The 22,970-nt window shown below is 47.0% G+C and overlaps 1 protein-coding gene across 1 annotated transcript in view; it reads left to right on the forward strand.

Annotated features, from left to right (window-relative positions):
• The first annotated feature begins 1,780 nt into the window (after positions 1 to 1,780).
• Positions 1,781 to 22,970, forward strand: part of PSAT1 (phosphoserine aminotransferase 1) — a 33,513-nt gene continuing 12,323 nt past the window's right edge. The window contains exons 1-7 of the mRNA XM_054502019.2: positions 1,781 to 2,728; positions 6,048 to 6,108; positions 7,394 to 7,463; positions 10,166 to 10,371; positions 11,734 to 11,906; positions 13,802 to 13,971; positions 22,834 to 22,962. Coding sequence (XP_054357994.2) covers positions 2,408 to 2,728; positions 6,048 to 6,108; positions 7,394 to 7,463; positions 10,166 to 10,371; positions 11,734 to 11,906; positions 13,802 to 13,971; positions 22,834 to 22,962 — 1,130 coding nt within the window. The 5' untranslated portion in view covers positions 1,781 to 2,407. The remainder of the gene's footprint in view (positions 2,729 to 6,047; positions 6,109 to 7,393; positions 7,464 to 10,165; positions 10,372 to 11,733; positions 11,907 to 13,801; positions 13,972 to 22,833; positions 22,963 to 22,970) is intronic.

The raw sequence follows: 22,970 nt of genomic DNA on the forward strand, positions 1-22,970 counted from the left end.
TTGTAGATGTTTAAAAATGAGGAGATGTCACATAAAAATCTGGGTTCCTGGGTTTTCTTTCAAAATGTGAAGATAGCTCAAGCAACTTCATTTGCCTACTTGGCAACAACAAGCTGGATCTGAACTTCAGCTGTTGCATTTAGGATGGCATAATAATTAGGATAATGTGAGCTGCTGTAACAAATCGCCTCTCATATTTCAGTGACATAGCACAAAAGAAGTTGATTTCTCACTTACATATGACAAGTCTGGTGCAGGTGATTCAGGGACCTGGGGCTCCCTCTTTGCTGTGTCTCCACTGTCCTTAGGGGCCAGGGAATTTTTTGTTTTCAGCCTGTGGAATGGGAACAAGGAAGTGGAGAAGCACACTCATTTCTCAACTGCCCTGGCCTGAAAGTGACACACATCCACTTGGCCCACATTCCACTGGGGGGACCCAGTCATGTGTCTCACCTAGATGCAAAGGGAGCTGAGAAACATGAAGCCGGTCTGAGCAGCCACTTCCTGCCACCAACCCTATCCCATGGATGGGGGAATCATAAATGTGCAGTGGCCGAGTGCACCTCTGCCACAAATGGACAGATGAACTCAATTTGCCACAGTTCCCACTACTTGTTTCATATCCCTGAGTGGCCCCTGGAGGCATTTGAGTTTGTGGCTCTGGTTTAAGGTGTTTGTGGGCACAGTGTGAGGAAGAAACATGGAAAAGACAGATTTTCTCTAGACTGAAAAGGAGATTGCCCAGGGGTGGGAGGAAGACAAACAGAGGTCCTGAGGCTGAGGGTATGTGTGACTTGTGTCCCTGAAATACCATCTTGGAAACTGCAGGATCCCCGGGAGGAATAGCTGCAGGGGATGTCTTAGCAGATGAGACAATAGCCACCGCCACCCCACCCCAAATTCCTGTGCCCCTAGTGGGATACAGAAGTAGTAGGGAACTCATCAACCCAAGCAGCCACATCAGCTTGGGCAGTGGAAACAACTCAGCCATATCTTTTGGGAACCGAGGACCAAACGGATGTGCCGTCCCTTCTCCCAACCCACTACATGGGACTGTGTATATCCCTGGTGTTAGGAACTAACTCCAGGAAGGATGAAGGCTGACTCCCTTAGTCTCCAGTAGATTAGCTGCTAGGGGCAGCTACTAATATATAATAACAGAGTTATTTACATAAAATAATGGATATGTGACGCTTCTTGCATGCCTGAGTTTCTAGGCTGAGATTTATTCTGTCTTCAATGTTGCGGTTTTCTTAATGAAGTTGCTGAGGAACGCAGGGGCCTTGTTCATTTTGCCTTTTTCTGGAAACTTTGTCCTCCAATTCCCAGATCCACAGCAGTGCCTCTGCTCTCAGCCCCACACCGCCCACATTCTCATTAGGAAAAGCAAACAAAAGCCAAAGCCCTGTCCAGTTACAAGCCTTCTCTAAACGGGGCAGTTGGACTGTATATATTCCTGGCGCATCAGTTTTACTCAGACAGGGAAAATATTTTTACATTAAAAGAAACTAGGTTAAATTATGGCAGAGAATGCAAAATTCACAGTTTAAAAATGATGAAATTCCAGACTTCAGAGGAACTTCTTTCTTGCAGGGTAGGGGGAGGGTTTTCTGTTTCAGAACCCCATGCGGGTCTCCACTGGAGTTCTTTTAAGAAGGACACTTCTGTGGAAAAGTTTGAGCAGCTCTGGCCCTGCGCCTGGCCTGGCTAGGGGCCACCTTCTTCTGGTTTGGGCTGCAGCGCCCTATGGGTATCGCGTTCTTGTTAATATCTCCTCACGTTTCTAAACTCACAGCTTGTCAGCGCGGGCGCAACCTGAGAGCTGTCGCAGGGTTCCAGCTCACTCGTTTCACAAAGGAGGAAATGGAGAATCAGCGACTTTAAAGGACTTGCCTGGGGGGCATCCACGCTTCCCAGGCTATCGCTCCTCCCTGCGTCCTCGGCCACCTCCGTTCTTTAATCCTGCAGGAACTCGGGACCCACGTGCAAATACAAAGAACCGTATCCACCCACCCCCGGCCCTTCTTCATCCTGCGCTTCCAACCTTGGGGGGTCCTCTCTCTCCACTGGGGTATCTGACGCCTGTGGGGGTGCTTAGAAAAGTTTGGTAGATTAGTGACAGCTGGTTCTGGAACAAATACATCACAGCCCAAACTGGGGGCTGGTGGTGGAGAGGTGGGTGGATGGGGGCTACAAATCTGCTCGGCAACTGCCCTTTCGGCCAAGAGAGAGGAGCTGAGGTCCTCTGGGGTTGGAGGACTGGAACCGGCCAGATTGAGGGCTCAAGGGGCAAAGGCAGGTTGGCAGGGGCAGCCTCTTCCCGCCGCCCACAATCCTCGGGCGGGCGCGCAGCCGAGCCGGCTCGGCTGGCTGGCGCAATCTCGCGCTCTCCTTGCATTGATCAAAAATGGGGGTTGAAACAGTAAACACGAGGAGGAGCAACTGCTCCGACTCGGCTCAGAAGCGCGACCAATGGGGATGCCAGCTCCTTCGCGCGAACCAATTAGCGCAGGGCCTGCGACAGCACGGGCCAATGGGGCGCCGACTCGGCGCTGTAACAAGGCGGGGGTTCGGAGCCGGCTGCAGACTCTCACCGCAGCGTCCAGGAACGCCAGCCGTTCACGCGTTCGGTCCTCCTTGGCTGACTCACCGCCCTCGCCGCCGCACCATGGACGCCCCCAGGCAGGTGGTCAACTTTGGGCCTGGTCCCGCCAAGCTGCCCCACTCAGTAAGTCCCCGCGAGCGGGCGCCGGGAGTGAGGTTCAGGCGGGAGCACGCACGCGGGTGGGTTTGCATCCCTGCGTGTGGCACTCGGATTCCCGCTCCCTGCCTTGAGTCCCGTAGGCGCTTTGCATCAGCGTGCACAGCGGGATCAGCAGCTCTGGCAAGCGGGCTTCGGGAAGAATGCAGTTGGTGAGGAAGCTCGGCGAGGCGTGCCCGTGCAGCTGCCCCTGGCCCTGACTGCTGGTGCGAGGCAGTGCACGACTCAGCTGGCCGGGGCCTGCTGTCCCGCCGGTGCCACGCACCTGCAGACGCCCGGGCTGTGCCGTCTCCTGGGCCGGTCCGGGGGCTGGGGCGGGGCGAAAAAGAAAAAGCTCTGATCTCTGCGTTCGCCTCGCGCAGCTGTGCGGCGAGCCCGGGCAGTGAGGAGCGGATGCATGAATGGACATAGTGTGAATGAGTGATGAATGGGAATGAACCGATGACAGGTTTTGCATATTGCAGTGGATCACGTTAGCTGAAAGGGATTGCAAACTTAAAGGTCCGCGTGTGGGTGCCCCCCTACGCCTTACACCAGTGTTTGCTTTAGCCAGCACTTAGGAACACTGCTTTTCAGAAATGTAAATTTGAACCTTCAGTCCAACTTTCCCCTCCTTGTCCCCTATAGAACCTACCCTTTCCTAAAGCCTTTCTCCCCACCCCCCTCCTTTTTTTAACCTGCTTGTCCCCTAAAGGCGTTCGAGTATTCGAACTCTGGTAGACTTTGGGCTGCTTAACCCAATTCCTTGTTCATTTCGTTCTGGAGTAAACCGAGTGATTGAATTCTCTCCCGGGCCACAATCAGATCTTGCTGGTGGAACTCACTCTCTGCCTTCCCAGGCCCCAGCCCGGCTCCTCCCCTCCGCCGCCAAACCCACCGTCCCCAGCCCCACCCGCAGTGAAGAAGGCAAAGTCTCCGATGTGCCTTGAGCCCATTGTCAGGCGGCTGCTGCTGCTGTTAAATTTTTATTTTTCTAACCAGGATAGAGCTGATAATACGTTGGAGCAGCATGAGGCATAGCCAAGTATTTTACAATTATCAATTGTTGAGCAGAGTAGAAATCTCCCTGGGACAGAGCCTCCTCTGTGTTGTGGTAAGAATAGAGAATCCAATTTTAAAGGGGAAAGGACTTCTTACTTTTCTAGGGGTAGCGCTCACAGTAGCTGAGAGGACAGGGCTTATTTTTTCTCAGTCGTTACAGTTCATTTTAGACGAGATTCCCTGCTCCAGCTGTGGAGATGTTTCCTGTAGCCTCCTCCTCCACCCTCCATGTTTTGGAGTGTTCCCAACGTTTGTTCCCTACGTAATTCTTTATTAATTTATTACTATAATTGTAATGGCAATTGTCATCAGTAATACAGTTATTTATTATTAATTTTTCTGGGAGGATTTTTGCCCTTGGATTGCATGTAACCTGGGGGGCAGGAGGGTGATGGGGCAGGCAGATGTTGCTTTTTATGTGTTTCCTTGATTTAGTTGAATTGTAAAGATAAGAGAAGCTTTCAAACTTCTTTTGACTGTAACCTACAGTGAAAAGCATGTTTACAAAATGACAAAGTATACACATTCAATTGTAACAAAAAGAAATGCCTTATGAAATGATGTGTAGCCTAATTACCTGTGACATACACTATTTTGTATTCTATCCTGCTCTAGTCTGTTCTGTTTCATTAAAAAAATTAGTCGTGAGCTGGGTGTGGTGGCGCACACCTGTAATCCAAGCAACTCAGGGGGCTAAGGTGGGAGGATCTCTTGAGCCCAGGAGTTTGAGGCTGTAGTGAACTGTGATTGTCCCACTGCATTCCAGGCTGGGTGACAGAGCAAGACCCTGTCTCTTAACAACAACAACAAAAAATTGGTTATGATCCACAAAAGCAATGCATTCTTCAACTGGAAAAAAAAAACCTACTGGATTAGGGAGGTGTGATTTTTCAGTAGGAGTCTTTAAAACTCTTTGTAATTATTTTGTTTATAAACTTTTATAGAACTATTTTCAACGAATGCTGTCTATAAGAAAGATACAGTCTCAGGAGCGAGTTCAAAGAGTATTCACAGATGAATGTTTCTCTTTACTAAAAGAAAAGATTCACCCTATTTTATTTGATCAGCTAGTGCTAACAAGCGTCCAACATTTCAGAAAACAATAACACATTCTTAGACCCAGTCGTCAAGGCAGTCTTTTTTTTAACCTAATTCTTTTTTTTTTTTTTTTTTTTTTTAAGAGGAGTCTTGCTCTGTCACGAGGCTGGAGTGCAGTGGCTTGATCTTGGCTCACTGAAACCTCTGCCTCCCGGGTTCCAGCAATTCTTCTGCCTCCACCTCCCGAGTAGCTGGGATTACAGGCACCCACCACCAAGCCCAGCTAATTTTTGTATTTTTAGTAGAGACGGGGTTTCACCATGTTGGCCAAGATGGTCTCAATCTCTTGACCTCATGATCTGCCCGCCTTGGCCTCCCAAAGTGCTGGGATTACAGGCGTGAGCCGCCGCGCCAGGCCTTGTCTAATTCTTTATTGTTAAAATACTGTTTTTTGAGACAAGTTGCAATCCAGTTTAGGTTATAGCTGTGTTTTAATGATGCCCTCCTTAGCAAGCACCTTAAAAAAAAGTGCCTCCTATTTGTAGACCTTCTCTGGCTGGTTGCTTTTGCACTTATTTTATGTTCATTTTTAAAGCCTTTCTTTTTCTCTTTATTTTTTATTATGGGAATCCTCACATACACAAAGATAAAAGTAGTGTAATGAACCTCCAAGGGCCCGTCTCCGAGACTCAACAACTATCAACATTGTGCCAGTCTTGTTGCAGCACCCCGGGATAAATCTTATTCACAGCAGGCTCTTCCTTCTTCCTGCTCACCCCACGCTTCCCAGTCTAGCACCTTAGACCAAAAGAGATCGGAAAATTGAGTTACCTGCATAATCTGGGCATAATTTTTTTATTGTTGTCCCTTTAACCCAGAACTTTATGCATTCTTTACTTTAGCTTTAGGAGAGTGGTGAATGAGATTTGTGAAGGGGACATTTTCTAGGGAATCGGTAAATTCAGGCCTTTGGAAAAAGTGTATCAACATCAGTCACATTGCCTAATTTCATGCTTACCTTGTGTGTAAGTTGCATAATCGCTGGCTTTGTGGACATGGGAAGGAAGGAGACTGGCTGTGGGTGGGGATGGATGCCTGGGGACCTCACTGTAGACCCTTCCTTGTCCTCTCGTCAGGTTTGTATGTGCGGACGGAAAGCAGTGCAGAGCATATTTAAATAACCCTATTTTCCTTTATTGTTTTCTAGGTGTTGTTAGAGATACAAAAGGAATTATTAGACTACAAAGGAGTTGGCATTAGTGTTCTTGGTAAGATTTACTTTTGAATTCTGTGAATGTCCATGTTTCAAAGGAAGCTTTTTTTTTTTTTTTAGAGGCAGGGTCCTGCTCTGTCACCCAGGCTGCAGTACAGTGGCATGATCATAGTTCACTGCAGCCTCCAACTCCTGGGCTCAAGTGACCCTCCTGCCTCAGCCTCCTGAGTAGCTAGGACTATAGGTACACATCACCACACCTGGCTAATTTTTTTTAAATGTTTAAAACATTTTTTAAAGATCCCATGAGATGGAATCTCACTTTGTTGCCCAGGCTGATCTGAAACTCGTGGCCTCAAGCCATCCTCCCACATTGGCCTCTCAAAGTTTTGGGATTACAGGCTTGAGCCACTGAGCCCTGGCCCAAAGGGAACTAATTTAAATGCATCAAATATAGAATTACAGGGCCTATAGGGTCTTCCTATAGGCCTTTATAGATACATTTTTAAACTTTAATAGCTTGGGTTGCATGTCTGATAGAAACCATTTTGAAAATAGCATAAATGCTGGTGAGAGGTTCTGACATCTCAGCTTACCCTGTCATAATTGGTTTTTGCTAATCATAGGATTTAGGATCAGAAGATACTATATATTTGCATAACAGTGCCTCCAAACATTTATAATATTGCTTTACATTCAATTTACAGTTTTTATTGTACTTAAATACAACCTCATTAAAGTTTAAAAGTACATAAGCCTTTTATGAAGACCTCGCACATTGATAATCTTATCAAGTTTCCCCTATATTTTTTGGGAAGAGGACCTCTGCATTCTAAAACTTATTTTCTTTTATTTTTGGTGGTTCTGAAGACTGCATGGTATTAAGAGACCATAAGGTTAACTGTATTGCTTATTTCTGTTAAATTTTGTTCCTGTTGGTTTGGGACATATACTTAGATTTCTGTGAAGTCAGATCACAGCATGGAATTTTGTGCTCTAGACCTAAAGGGCAACTGTTGCACATAGATTCCTGTTTGTGAGAAAGAGATGGTAAGAAGAATCACAGAGAGCATCACGGAGTGACGAATTAATAAATAGCTTGCTCAATGAATGTACCACTTGAAAAATCCTTCTGCCATGACTATAAAGCTAAAATGTTTGCAATTTGAAAATCAGTTTGGATGGTCCCCTAAACTAAGTGAGCCTTGGCCCACAATTTGAATGCAGAATAACTCAAAATTTCCCTGTATTATTGTTTACTTGCAAATTTCATAGGTATTTCCGTTCATTTGGTTCTGAGCTGGAATTTTTGTTATTGTTGTTTATCTTTCCTTTCACAGAAATGAGTCACAGGTCATCAGATTTTGCCAAGATTATTAACAATACAGAGAATCTTGTGCGGGAATTGCTGTAAGTTTAAAAAAGATCAAATCATGTTACTTTTGTTAGATACTTCCTAAACCTGGATGTCTTCCATTATTTTCTACACTCTATTGTTTGTTCAGAATATTTCATAATTTAAAATAATCCTTTTAAGATTCTCTCCAATTCACTATTAGTACCTAATGCTTTTTATTTGTTCCCCATCCTGTGTTTGTATGTTTTTGTTTTTATTTTATGTGATATTTCCAAAGATTTGAAATCATTGTATCTAGGAAAGATTTTTCAGCACTGTGGCAGTTAAACTGGCATGAAAGAGGTGTAAATGACAAAGAAATGGTCATCTTTGTCAGCATAATTGACTATAAACTGGTTCAGGTGTTCTCGAAGTTTGAGTCTCATACGATCTGTCAGAGTCACCTGGTTAGGGGGAATATTAAAAAATTCAAGTGGGGCCAGGCAAGGTGGCTCATGCCTGTAATCCCAGCACTTTGGGAGGCCGAGGCGGGTGAATCGTGAGATCAGGAGATCAAGACCATGCTGGCTACCACGATGAAACCCCATCTACTAAAAATACAAAAAAAGAAAAAATTAGCTGGGCATGGTGGCGCATACCTGTATTCCCAGCTATTCGGGAGGCTGAGGCAGGAGAATCGCTTGAACCAGGGAGGCGGAGTTTGCAGTGAGCCCAGACCGTGCCACTGCACTCCAGCTTAGGTGACAAAGCGATACTCCGTCTCAAAAAAAAAAAAAAAAATCAAGTGGCGGGCACCACTTAGTCCTGCTGAATCAGAATCTCTGGAGAGACTTTATTTTTAACAGGCTCTTTGGGTAATTGTAAGAGTTCTGAACTGTAGGAACTGCTGCTTAGACGAAATCTCGTGGGTTATCTGTACTGCCTTTCCTATCCAGAGAATACCTTATTCTTAAATAGATTGCTATTTAAAGGAGAGATTTTTATATATTATATAAACATGTTCACATAAACCTACGAATATAGCAAGTTTGAAAGCATACCATTTTTTTTTTCCTGCTCACAGAAATAATGCACATTTATGGTAGGAAAAACACTGTAACTCACAACTAAACTGAAATTAACTTTACCCCCACTAATCAGGGATAATCACTAATATGTTAGGACCCATTCTTGCATTATTACATTAACAAAATTGGAATTATACTGATTATTTCAAGTTTTCTTTTTCGAATTGCTTGATAAAATGATTCAGATGGGGCAGGCTTGGTGATATTTCTGTGAGGAGCCATAGACGCTAATTGCAATGTGAATGTTCAGAGCTGGTAGCCATCTGCTTGGCTTCTCTTGTTCATTGGCCTGCTGAGTATCATGTCACATTCATACGACAATCCTGTCCTTCATGGAGTGGGTATTTGGAACATTAGCCTGGGAGAGATGGCATTTGACCACATGGCTATGAACTTCCTCTGACTGGGGTCCCAGTTCAATTGAAGGGCCTATCTTTTCTTCTCCTAACCTGGTTCCTACCTTGTATACCTGTACCTAGACCTCGGCCTGGTTTCTTTCCATCTAATTCTTGGCCTTGTTAACTGCCCTGCATCTGAATAATGTGAACCTGGAACTCTGTCTTGGGTTATCAGTCTTCCCAGCTGCTAAGAACCTCATGGCTAGAGTCTCCTAAGACCTGCTGGTTGCTTGCTATCCTGCTAAGCACTGAATTTAGGTCATGCATCTTTCAGGACAAGATATTTACACTCCTACCACCCCATTCCCCAAGACTCTGCCACATTGCCCTGTCCTTTATTAATTTACCTCTATATCTTTGCTGGAGGTCTGTTCCCTGGCCATCTGCCTTCCGTACACCTATTCCCAGGCTCTGACCTTACTCAAAGGCTTGGGTCCAGTTTCCATGGCCTTGTCCTTTTGGAGCTGGGCTTATTTCTACCGCCTGTAGCCATTCTCATCATTATCTTAATTTTTCATCCTGGAGTCAAAGAGTTTTGCTTTTTATTTTGATGTATAATAGATACATGATTTCATGGGTAGGCCTAAAACATTATCAAAACCCCCTGCCCAACATCCACCTGGTTCATAGCATGGTGCATAACACAGGATTATTGGGTGCAAGTTATAGGACCCCCAACTCACTGGCTTAAGTGAAAAAGAAATGTATTATCTCACCTAACAGATAAATGCAGGAGAATTTAGGTGCTTCTAAATGATTGCAGGAAGGTGATTTTCCCCCATCTTCTGGCTCTGCTTTCTTATGTGTTCTCTTCACTGGGTGGCCACCATTGGTTGCAGGATTAGCTCCTACAAGTTTCTTCTTTCCCTCAATAGAAACAGCTTTCCTTACCTAGAAGTTTGAGTAAAGGTCTCAGTACCAAATTCCATTGGCTAGCCTGGGGCAGGTGCTCATCCCCTTGAGCCAGGGTTGACCACAGTTGAACCATGTCGACTGAGAGTGGCAGAGGGGTAATTTCCTAAAGGAACATCAGGCTGTTGTCACTAGGAAGAGGAGGAAGAGCTTCAGGTCAAACAGTAACCCTAGGCTTTCAACGCAGTCTCCAGTAAATAGTTGTCCAAGGATTGCATAAATAAATGAGTGAATTAGGGAAGACAAAGTAGTATTGGAACATTACCATATTTCTTGTAGTAAATCCACCCAAGGTAAAGCACTTGGTAGAGCATCAGTTGTTCTCAATCTTTGACCACATGAGTTTATGTATTTACTGTTACCTGTGCTTCTGCCCAGAGCTGTTCCAGACAACTATAAGGTGATTTTTTTGCAAGGAGGTGGGTCCGGCCAGTTCAGTGCTGTCCCCTTAAACCTGATTGGCTTGAAAGCAGGAAGGTGTGCGGACTATGTGGTGACAGGAGCTTGGTCAGCTAAGGCCGCAGAAGAAGCCAAGAAGTTTGGGACTATAAATATCGTTCACCCTAAACTTGGGAGTTATACAAGTAAGTTCTGGGAGCTGAGCTGGGTGGTGACATGCTGAATGGTGGCGACCCAGGGCAATCTGTAGTTTTCAATTATTTTCTTCCCTTGACAGTTGCTAGTTCATTACCATTTAGATTGGATGGCTGTACTAGCTAAGACTAGAGCCTATGCATACTCTTACTTTATTTTATTTTCTATTTTTTTCTAGACAGAGTTTTGCTCTGTCATCCAGGGCTGGAGTGCAGTGGCACAATCTCAGCTCACTGCAACCTCCGCCTCCCAGGTTCAGGTGATTCTCCTGCCTCAGCCTCCCGAGTAGCTGGGATTACAGGTGCCGGCCACCATGCCTGGCTAATTTTTGTATTTTTAGTAGAGACAGAGTTTAACCATGTTGGCCAGGCTGCTTTTGAACTCCTGACCTCAGGTGATCCGCCTGCCTCGGCCTCCCAGAGTGCTGGGATTACAGACAGAGCCACTGTGCCTGGCCTATGCATACTCTTCTTGCAGAAGCTAGTCAGTAGTTAGTAGTAGTTTTTCAGCTAATTAGCTGAAAAAGTCCAGGGGCTGCTTTGGCTTTAGATATGGCTTGATCAGGGGCCCCAACAATGTCTCCAGGACCTGGTGGCTCCACAGGCAGAAAAAGCTGTCTCTTTCTTGAAAGGTGGCTGCAGCTGCTCCTGACCTTATATTCTCCCAAGTTTCAATGCCTTTATGGAGCATTCCCAGTAACGGTCTCATGTCCTGTGCCCCATTCTGAATCAGTCCCTGTGGCCATGCCTGAGTTGCATTCTACCTCTGGGCTGTGGGTTTCATTGGCTCGCCTGGAACTACATGGGCTGAGAGTGGGTGAGGGCTGGGGTTCCAAGAAGAAGCTACTAGTCCATCAATGGATGTAGGATAGATGGATATTGGGTGCCAAGTAAAAACTCAGATATCTCCCATGCCTTTTGAAAAAATTTACTTTATTTTATTTTGTTGAGACAGAGTCTATGTTGCCCAGGTTGGAGTACAGTGGCTCTTCACAGGCAGGATCATAGCACATTGTAGCCTCCAGCTCGTGGGCTCAAGTGATCCTCCCACCTTAGCCTCCTAAATATCTGGGACTATGGGCATATGCCACCATGCCCACCTTCCCATGCCATTTTTGAAGATGATTTGTTCCCAGTAAAAGTCGAAAGGTTGGATCGCTCATCCTCTCAGGATGTTGGTAACGATGGTAACAAAGGATGAGGCTGGGAGGGTGCTTTCACCCGTGCAATGCTTTGGAGTCAGTTAGTCTTTCCCTGCTAGGGGAGGCCTGTCAGTCTCCTGGTTGACTCCCATCTATGTAAGGAAAGAGGAGAATGAAAAGTGCAAAGTCTCAAACTTGTCTTCTGTGATAGAAATTCCAGATCCAAGCACCTGGAACCTCAACCCAGATGCCTCCTACGTGTATTATTGCGCAAATGAGACGGTGCATGGTGTGGAGTTTGACTTTATACCCGATGTCAAGGGAGCAGTACTGGTTTGTGACATGTCCTCAAACTTCCTGTCCAAGCCAGTGGATGTTTCCAAGGTAGAGTATAAAAGGCAGGGTGGGGGGAACCCACTGACTCGGTTTCTGCAGGGACATTTTAATATATACAAGAGCGGGAAGAACCATGGGTGTCTGAGGCCTGCAGAACCCCTGAGCCAGTGCAGCTGCCAGTGAGCAGGCTGCCAGGTGCGAATTCCCAGCTGTTGCAGTGCCTGAGTCCTGCTGTTCCCAGCCTTGTGGTGATGTTTGCCTCACAGGGTCCCACTCGAATCCTTGGGGAACTACCTGCTTTTGAGAGTGGTTCTTAGAAACTTGTTTGGTCAACAGATGAGGAGAGACTTGTCTTCAAGAGCAGATGCAGATTATCCCGAGCCCAGGGGACCTATGAGAGGGAGCTTCCCCTTGCCTGGTACCCACCTCCAAAAGCATCAACAGGATACCGTTTTATGAGTGGCTCGCCAAGGCAGGGCAGTGGGACCGGCGCTCTAGGTAGATGCCCCAGGGGGCGATGCGGGTAAAGAATCTAAGAACAACAGTTGAACTGACTGAGTGGTATTCTGCCTTTTTAATTGGGATAAAATATACTTATAATAAATTTTACCATTTAATATAAAAAGTACCATTTTAACCATTTTTAAGTATACTGGTCAGTGGCATTGAGAGCATTCACATTGTTGTGCAGGCATCACCACCATCCATCTCCAGAACTTTTACATCTTCCCAAATGAAAGTCTGTACATTAAACACTAACCCCCTCTCTCCCGACCCTCCAGCCCCTGGCAGCCTCCATTCTAGTTTCTGTCTCTGTGAATTTGACTGCTCTAGGTACCTCCTAGAAGTGAATCATGTACTATTTGTCCTTTTGTGTCTGGCTTATTGCACTTAGCAGAATGTCTTCAAGGTTCATCCATGTTGTAGTGTGTGTCAGAACTTCCTTTCTTTTTAAAGGCTGAATAATAATTGTTTAGATATACCGTATTTGGTTTATGGTCTGCTTTTTATTATCGCCAGGCACTGGCAATTTTAAATAACTATAAATTACTTTCCCCCACCCCCAACTTCCTGCCAACGCTCAATTTTCCTAAGGGTTTCATGGAGAGAGGCATGGGAGAGGGTTCTGTATCTTGCGCAACAGAATTACCTAAAGTACCTTTAATCCTCTGTTTTCTATAATTTCTTCTCCCTCAGGCAGCTTGTCCCATCCCTTCTCTTTGTCATAGCAGTCCCTTTCTCAGCACCTTCTGACTGTTCTTTTATACAGATGTAAATAGATTAAAAAATCTGTTTTGGCCAGGCGCAGTGGCTCAGGCCTGTAATCCCAGCACTTTGGGAGGCCGAGGAGGGCGGATCATGAGATCAGGAGTTCAAGACCAGCCTGGCCAACATGGTGAAACCCCGTCTTTACTAAAAATACAAAGATTCGCTGGGCATGGTGGCACACGCTGTAATCCCAGCTACTCGGCAGGCTGAGGCAGGAAAATCGCTTGAACCCGGGAGGCAGAGGTTGCAGTGAGCCGAGATTGCGCCACTGCACTCCAGTCTGGGTGCCAGAGCAAGACTCCGTCTCAAAAAAAAAAAAAATAGTTCTTCTCTTGGTAACCAGGGAGAGTTAGAGGCCCCACTTTAAAGACTGATTTGGGGGTAGAAAGGAGGTGTGCAGAGCGAATGTGAGTATGTGCCAGGACTTTGCAGTGATGGGCTTGGGTTAGCCCCATCCAGGTGAGGACCAGGCTGACGGATCATCCTCAGGCTTTGGAACTCTGCGTATGGGTTTGCTGTCCACATGGAGATTGCTTTAGAGCATGAACTGCTCCCTACACAGGATAGAGTCATTTCCTTAAAAAAATTGTGCTTTGGGAAGAGTTGGGAAGTTTGCATACATGTATGAAAAATGGCCAAATCCTTCTTAAGCAGCATGTCTTTCTCTTTTTAAGTTTGGTGTGATTTTTGCTGGTGCCCAGAAGAATGTTGGCTCTGCTGGGGTCACCGTGGTGATTGTCCGTGATGACCTGCTGGGGTTTGCCCTCCGAGAGTGCCCCTCGGTCCTGGAATACAAGGTGCAGGCTGGAAACAGCTCCTTGTACAACACGCCTCCATGTTTCAGGTAACTCTGGGAGTCAGTCTTATGGACCCAGGGAGGGGTCTCACTATTTTTCATCAAAGCAGAGGTTACATTTTAAAATAAAACATGTAAGCCTGGGCGCAGTGGCTCACGCCTGTAATCTTAGCAATTTGGGAGGCCAAGGTGGATGGACCACTTGAGGTCAGGAGCTAGAGACCAGCCTGACCAACATGGTGAAACCCTGTCTCTACCAAAAATACAAAATTATCCAGGTGTGGTGGCACATGCCTATAATCCCAGCTACTAAGGATGCTGAGGCAGGAGAATCGCTTGAACCGGGGAGGCGGAGGTTGCAGTGAGCTGAGATGGCACCATTGCACTCCAGCCTGGGTGACAGAGGGAGACTCCATCTCAAAATAAATAAATAAAGCAAACAAACAAACAAATGATAACTAAAATAAAGTAAAGCATGTTTCCAGGAGCCAGTGACCAAATGCCCCAGATATCCTATCAGATTCTCTGCCCAGCTCACCTCTCCCTCTGCACCCTCTCTTTACCATTTGATCAGCTTTTCCTCTCGCTCTTTTCTGGGCACGTTGTTTTTTGTTTGGTCTTGGTAATCCAGGTTCCGGTGGTTCACCATTAACCCAAAAGCTCTCTATACATGAGGTGCTGTGGCCTGCATTTCAAACAGCCAGTGCAGCTTTGGAGAAGAACTTTCAAAGGCTGGGCCACCCCTGCCTTCATTTCTTTCTCTGTTGGGCCTGCGGGAAGCTGGCTGCCTGACAGAGAACATACTGGCTTAAATACCTTTCTGGGTTTTGTTGTTGTTGTTTTTTGAGACGGAGTCTCGCTCTGTTGCCAGGCTGGAGTGCAGTGGCACGATCACGGCTCACTGCAACCTCCACCTCCCAGGTTCAAGCGATTCTCCTGCCTCAGCCTCCTGAGTAGCTGGGATTACAGGTGCGTGCCACCACGCCCAACTAATTTTTGTATTTTTAGTAGAGACGGAGTTTCACCATGTTGGTCAGGCTGCTCTTGAACTCCTGACCTCAGGTGATCCGCCGGCTTTGGCCTCCTAAAGCGTTGGGATTACAGGCATGAGCCACCACAACCGGCCAACATCTTTCTGTATTTTAGCCTAATCTGAAGGGGTCCTTTTAGCCTGGCTCTCATTCACTGAGTGGGGGCTGCGTTGCATCACTTCAGGAAGAGCAAGGTTGCCCTGCCTCAGGATCCTATAACTCCCAAACTTGGGTATTTTGAGAAAATCTTCATGATTCCTAAGATTTGCAATTGCCTAAGAGAGTCTAGTATTTACTAGCTGTGTGACCTTAGGCAAGTCACTTAACATGTCTGTGTAGTAGGTTCTAGAAGTAATAATAGTACCCCTTTCATTGGGTTGCTGTGAAGATTAACATACATATAAATAAATATGTGTATATATATAAAAATTTTTAATTTTGCACTGAGTACCTGGCACTTGGTGATTGATAAATATTAGCTGCTATATTATTATTGTTATTGTGAGTTCTCAGAGCCTCAGCAGGAGCAGACACAAGGGAAGAGCTGGAGTTTGTAGATTTATCTTTCCAGGGCCACTGTGATGCAGAATGGTGATGCTTTATGTGTTTGACCGTTTAATCCTCCCAGCCACCCTAGTAGGTAGCCAGTGTTATGATCACGATTCCCATTTTGCAAGTGAGGAAGCCGAGGTCATATTTTAGGAAGTGGCCTGGCTGGGGTGTGAACCCAGGCCGTCTGACTCTAGATCCTGGGTATGTGCATTCTGCCATTAGTGCTTTCTCTTCACCAGCAAAAGGATGAGTGTGGATTTGCGTGTGTTTGCGGGATTCTGCCTTAGGAGAATAGGTCACTGTTGGAGTCCAGCTCTTCCCTCAACAGGATTTTCCTGTCTTGGTGCAAGTTTTCTTAAAGGAGCATAGGAAAGAGGGGGCTCAGGCTGGTGCAGTTAGTGGTTCCATCTGGGCCAGGATTTTGTCAGAGCTTCCCCTCCTCCAGGTGCTGCTTAGGGAAAATGTCTTCTACATAATTTACTACGGAAAAGAAAGATTTTTTTTTTTTTTTTTTTTTTTTTTTACAGAATCTAGCTCTGTTGCCCAGGCTGGAGTGAAGTGGCGTGATCTCGGCTCGCTGCAACCTCCGCCTCCCGGGTTCAAGCAATTCTGTCTCAGCCTCCCGAGTAGCTGGGACTACAGGTGCCCACCACCATGCCTGGCTACTTTTCATATTTTTAGTAGAGACGGGGTTCCACCATGTTGGCCAGGCTGCTCTCAAACTCCTGACCTCAGGTGATCCACCTGCCTCGGCCTCCCAGAGTGTTGGAATTACAGGCGTGAGCCACCGCCGGAATTTTTTTCAATGTTAGAATTCTGGTGAAAATTCCGCTGGGTTTCTGCTTGGTCATACGATGCAGAGCAGCAGCTCCTCACATTGTGTCTCCCACTTTCCTCAGGGGAGTGTTCTGGGATGCACTCTCCTGGTCACCTCTAAACCCTACTGTCTTTCACCTTGGTTGAAATGTTTCTAAAATGCATAGTAGGGATGGGAGTGGGGCTGAGTCTTACCTCCCACTTGCCCGTCTTACCTCTGGGGAAGCACCAGTGGTCACTGGCCAACTGGGACACAAGAACTGGGCAGGCTGAGCGGTGAGGATGCAGCTGGAGACCTCAAGTGCTGGCCTCCTGGAGAAGGGGCCGAGATGCCAGGCTGCACATGGCAGGTAGAGGTAGAGGAGGCTGTCCTTAGCTGTTTGGAGATGGGGCCAGGGCCTGCCTTGCAGCTAGAGGAGGCTTTCAGAGGAGCCCAAGACCATCACCCATTTCAGAAGTGAGAAGGTGGGAGGGAGCAGGGAAAGAGTACTGTTCCTGAACTGTCCCACAGCCTGTAGGCAGCAAGTTGTGATCAGGGTACAGCTTGGGGCAGGGCAGACAGTCACCCTCTGGTACCTTCTCCAAGAGTTACCTTGAAGAGCATTTTTTAAAAAAGGAATGAACACGGCCGGGCACGGTGGCTCACACCTGTAATCCCAGCACTTTGGGAGGCCGAGGCGGGTGGATCACAAGGTCAGGAAATCGAGACCAGCCGGACCAACATGGTGAAACCCCGTCTCTACTAAAAATATAAGAATTAGCTGGGCATGGTGGCGGGTGCCTGTAGTCCCAGCTACTCAGGAGGCTGAGGCAGGAGAATCCCTTGAACCTGGGGGGCAGAATTGCAGTGAGCCGAGATCACGCCAGTGCACTCCAGCCTGGGTGACAGAGTAAGACTCTGTCAAAACAAAACAAAACAAAACAAAACAAAAACCATGCAAGGTTAGAAAATCATTGCTCACCCAATGAGAACAAGCTGCAAATGGAGACATCAAGATGTGTGCAAAATCCCCTCCCCAGTCCGTGATGTGAGGCTGATGGGGTACCTGGAGCCCTTCAGAACTTTGTATCACATAGTAGAGTTCTTGAAAAGGCCTCACTTTTGAAAAGATGCCTTTTTTTTTTTTTTTTTTTTTCCCCACAGAGTCTAATGACCATAGGCCCTGGGAACTTTGATTTAATTGTGCTGGATAAAACTGCCTTCAAATCGTTGCTCCGTAGCCCTGAGTGATGAACTAGAGTGGAATAAAGAACACACTGCTGTTCTCTTTAACCCTTCAGTAGAACACACTAACCCCAATTAGTGGATAGAGAAAAAGATCCCTAAACTTCCCTTCTGACTGCACAAAATATTTTTTACTTACCATGACTAACTGAATACACAAGCATACATTTGTTTTAGCTGCAGTATGAGGTGAAGTAACTAATAAAAATACAAAACAAATAGACCATTAATCTTAGGCCATTTGTTAAAAGAATGGGAACAGGCTGGGCGCAGTGGCTCACGTCTGTAATCCCAGCACTTTGGGAGGTGGAGGTGGGTTGATCACCGGAGGTCGGGAGTTCGAGACCACCCTGACCAACATGGAGAAACCCTGTCTCTACTAAAAATACAAAAATTAGCCAGGCATGGTGGCACATGCCTGTAATCCAAGCTACTCAGGAGGCTGAGGCAGGAGAATCGCTTGAATCCAGGGGGCAGAAGTTGCAGTGAGCCAAGATTGTGCCATTGCACTCCAGCCTGGGCAACAAGAGCAAAACTCCATCTAAAAAAAAATAATAATAATAAATAAATAAAAGAATGGGAGCATGCAAATTAAGTCTGTGGGCCTGTTTGGAAGGCTTCACTGGTCCCAGATTACGTCTTCCAGTGGGATGGGGATGCCTGGAACCCTGGAATTCACAGAGGGGTGTGTAGTGGAGCCAGTTTTGGGAGCTTTCCTCTGGGAAAAGTGCTCAACTCTGGCTACATTCACCGATTCCTGAGAAAACTGTGCCATAACATCAACTTCAGAACCTCATCTGCAGGGCTGGAGTCTTAGAATAGCCAGGGAGAGTTTTCCAGGGGACTTTCTGGTGTCCTTTTCTAAGCCCTGGTGCACAGGGACTATTTTGTATTGCTTTAAAAAATTTGTAACAGTAATATACTCTTAGGCTGGGTGTGGTGGCTCACACCTGTAATCCCAGCACTTCAGGAGGCTGAGGCGGGCAGATCACCTGAGATCAGGAGTTCTAGACCAGCCTGGCCAACATGGTGAAACCCTGTGTCTACTAAAAATACAAAAATTAGCCGGGTGTGGTGGCGTGCACCTGTAATCCCAGCTACTCTGGAAGCTGAGGTGGGAGATCACTTGAACCTGGGAGGCGGAGGTTGCAGTGAGCTGAGATCATGCCACTGCACTCCAGCCGGGATGACAGCAAAACTCTGCCTCAAAAAACAAACAAACAAACAAAGAAACAAACAAACAGTAACATACTCTTAGCAAAGACTTGCAAATGGGCAGAGTCACCAGGGTAGCCACTGTTCACTGCTTGCTTTGTATCCTAACAGACCCTTAACTGGGCATATGCAAATATACAGAGTCATATATTTAATCATGCAAATGGAACTTGAACTTTACCATACAAATTGTTCTGTGAATTCTATTTTTCCACTCCACAATATACCATGGGCATTCTGCTATGTCAGCTCAAATGCCTATTTTTATTTTTTACTTTTAAATTTTATTTTTGTTAGAGACAGGGTCTTGCTCTGTTGCCCAGGCTGCAGTGCAGCAGTGTGATGATAGCTCTCAGAAACCGCAAACTCCTGGGCTCAAGTGATCCTCCCACCTCAGCCTCCTAAGTAGCTAGGACTACAGGCAAGTGCCACCATGCCTGGCTACATTAAAAAAAAAATTTATGGCGACAGGGTCTCAATATGTTGTCCAGGCTGGTCTCAAACTCCTGGCCTCAAGCTCTCCTCCCACACTGGCCTCCCAAAGTGTTGGGATTACAGGCATGAGCCACCACACCTGGCCCTTTTTTGTTTTAAAATATATATGGTGTCCTGTAGAATGGACATACCTCGATTTATTTAATCATTTAATAGGCAGAGTTAGGAACCCTATCCTGTGTGTTTGCAGGTGGCATTTTAGAAATGAAGGCATAAATCTGTTAAAAATGTCACACTGGTAGTGGGAAGAATTGAGACCACGCTATAAGCTGTGTAAGCATTTTAGAGCCCTTGTGTTTTCAAGATTTTAGGTGGTATGGGAGTTGAAACATGAGTTAATAAAGAACTGGAAGCCACGAGGGTCTTGTGTTAAGTAGAGTCACAGGGGCTAGACATCAGTGCTCTGCAGAGGGCTGGGTGGGAGGGGAGGCAGGACCTCCTACCCCAGGGATGTCTTCAGTCTTCAGGACAGCTTGCTTGCTTCTGAGTTGTCTGCCTCTTGTTGAGGCTTCATAGAGCCAAGTTATGGGTGCTGGCTCCAGGCAGCCCCTAAAAGTGGGTGAGCTTTCTGCTGGCCTTGCCTCCTCAGATCCCATTAAGAAAGCCAGAGAGCATGGGCGGCGAGTGTGAGCACAGTCAGCTAGGGGTTCAGGCGTTGGTACTGAGGTCTGGCTAGGACGGTGGACCTGACATGGGCCCTTGCTGCACTTTGGATTTAGAGAAACCAAATCTACAGTGCAGCAAGGGCCTATGTCAGCTTTGAAACCCTGGGCTAACACAGAGCTGCAGGCAAAAGGGAAGCTTGGTCACCTGGAAGTATTGTTGGTGACCTGGGCTCTGCTTGGATTCAGTCACATGGCAGGGTGTGTTTCTGTGGTTCTGTGTGGAGGTGGGGGGTGAGCAGGCTGCAGGTGTGGGAGAGGAGCAGTTGGAAGTGAAGTGGGAATTGCAGAGCATCGGATGAACAGAGGGCTGGGCAGCCTCGTGTCTGGAATGCACACCCACGTGCATGTGTGCTGTGTGCTGGACTTGGCCACTGTGACTGGTGTGTGGTGATAGCTCTGCAGTCCCACTCGCAGGGGAGCTAGTGGCTGGAGCCCTGCAGCCCCTGGCAAAGCAGAGGGCCTGGATACTTGTGGGAAGAGCTTGCATTCTTGGAGTCAGACAGGCTAGAGTTGGAGTCCTGGCTTTAAGCTGCTTGCCGGATGACTTGAGGCAAATTAAGCTCTTTGAGCCTCAGTTTCCTCATCTGGAAAATGGGATGATGGGGGCTCTAACCCGAGGATTATTGTGATCAATAAAGATAGGCTGAGGCCACAGTAGACTTCAGGAAGTACTCATTCCCTTCTCTTACTTTCTCTCTTCTTTCTCTTTTGTCCCTCTGACTTCTTGGACGTTAGCCAGAGAGCTACCGCTGAGGCTGTGGATTTCTCAGGGGCTGTTTCCTCTTCCTCCCTGCCTTCCCTTTCTGTCAGCAGCCATTCTTGCTCTTTCTTCCCAGTGCTGTCTGGGGAGGTAGGCTGGGGAAGCTTCAGGAGAGGTTGTTGGATGTTTGTGGGTGCTGGCTGCTCCCTGCCTAAGGCCCCTCTGGGCAGCCCGGTGTTGGCTTTTGCCAACATGAGCTGGCATAAGCCACTGCACCCAGGCCTTGGGTCCCACTTGGGACAGTGAATGAGCCAGTTGGTATAGGGGGCTTCCCTGTGACAAGCTGCTGGCTGTTAGCGCATTTTCCAGACCCCATAATGTCCCCTCCTGTTAATAAAGGAGGAAGCAGCTGGGTATCCCCACCCTAGATCTTAGCTGAGCATTGACTCCCAGTAAATTTTTGCACAATTCCCATAGGGGATCTTTGATTCACACCACTGGAGAGGGCATAGTTGGCAGCTGACCTCCAGACTCCCAGCTCAAAAGAGATGGTGTCTTCCCTGGGCGACCTCTCCTCCTGTGCCCTGGGCTTTTACTGAGTACACGTGGAGCCTTTAGCACCTTCTTAAGGAGAGGGGCTTTCAGACTGGGGAAAACCATGCACCGCTCCTCAGTGTTTCATATTTTCAGCTTAAGTTTGAAGGGACTACTGACTGCCATTTGTGTGGCCCACCTGCCACGTGCCAGGCCCTGTGCTAAGCATTGGTCTGGCAGGAAGAAGTTGAAATACTTGGTTCAGAAAGGGATGGTCCTGAGCTGCAGGAAGGGCCCAGTTGCAGCTGGACTTCCTGGAACCAGGGACACAAATCCTCCTCCATCTGCTCTCCACTTCTCATCCTGGCTTCTCTCAGCGGGAATGTTGGCTTCATTTTCAGATGGGCCTTCTTCAGATGTTTCCTAGAAACATGATCCCCTAGGGCTCTCATCTCCTGTCTCGCAGTTGCACTAATATTCTGCCTCTTTTTCTGCTCTCCCCACTCTTTCTCCCCACACCCAGTTCAGAAAATCTCAGGGAAGGCCCTGATTGGCCTAGTTAGGTCCTATGCCAAACTCTGAGACCAGGGAGCCTGGGGCCTTGCTGGACCTGCATACTGGCTGGAGGGTGGAGTTGGGAAGAGCAGGGTGGATAAAATGCCAGGTGTCTACCACAGGTAGGTGGATCTCCCGGTTCCAGATGGGAAGGCCGAGGTGACTAATTCTGGGTAGTCTGTTAGTGAGTGGCTGCCCTGCAATGGGAGTCAGGACTGGGAGGGGGAGCCCGTCCTTTTAACCACTCTGCCACAGTGCTCTCTGCTGGCTGGAAGGCACTGTGCTAAGGCTGTGGGTAGAAAAGATGAACAGTGTGGGCATCTAGCCTTCCAAGACCACAGAGGCCAAACCACAGGCACACAGAAACTTAAAATAAAACAGCAAGTGGAAAAAAACTGTGCAGGTAATATGGGCAAGGCGCTCTGGGAGTTCAGGAAGTGAAGAGCTCGCTCTGGGTAGGGGCGGGATTGGGGTCTGCTGATGCCTTCTGGTGGAGATAAGGAAGTGTGTTCTGGCTGTCAAGAAGAGTTTACATTAGGGCTTGAGCTGGACAAGGAGGGACTGATATGACGTTTAGTGAAAAATCTGATTAAACCTTTTTCTGAATGGCCCTCAGGGGTCTAGAATTGGATTGACCCTAGTTTTTGCTTGATGACATGCTCTTGTTCACATGGGCCCTGCTTTTGTTTTGTGAATTTTCTTCCTTTATTTTTTTTGGAGACAGGGTCTCGCTCTGTCACCCAGGCTAGAGTGCATTGGTGTGATCATAGCTCACTGCAGCCTCGAACCCCTCGGCTCAAGCATTCCTCCCTGCTCTGCCTCCCAAGTAGCTGGGACTATAGGCACATGCTATCACACCCGACTAATTTTTCAATTTTTATGGAAACGGGTCTTGCTATGTTGCCTAAGCTGGTTTCCAACTCCTGGCTTCAAGCGAGACTTCCGCCTCGGCCCTCCAAAGTGTTGGGATTACGGGCGTGAGCCACTGCACTTGACTATCTTGTCTGTTTCAAATAACGTTTTTAAGTCTGTTTTAATGCACCTTAAACAGCAGTTTGCTTGAATATAGTTCTACTTTTGCAAAGATGAGCTAAATGGATTTTTTAAAAATCTTCATTTTAGCATCTACGTCATGGGCTTGGTTCTGGAGTGGATTAAAAACAATGGAGGTGCCGCGGCCATGGAGAAGCTTAGCTCCACCAAATCTCAAACGATTTATGAGATTATTGATAATTCTCAAGGATTCTATGTGTAAGTCA

The sequence above is a fragment of the Pongo pygmaeus genome, chromosome 13, assembly GCF_028885625.2.
Source record: "Pongo pygmaeus isolate AG05252 chromosome 13, NHGRI_mPonPyg2-v2.0_pri, whole genome shotgun sequence".
NCBI classification, from domain to species: domain Eukaryota; kingdom Metazoa; phylum Chordata; class Mammalia; order Primates; family Hominidae; genus Pongo; species Pongo pygmaeus.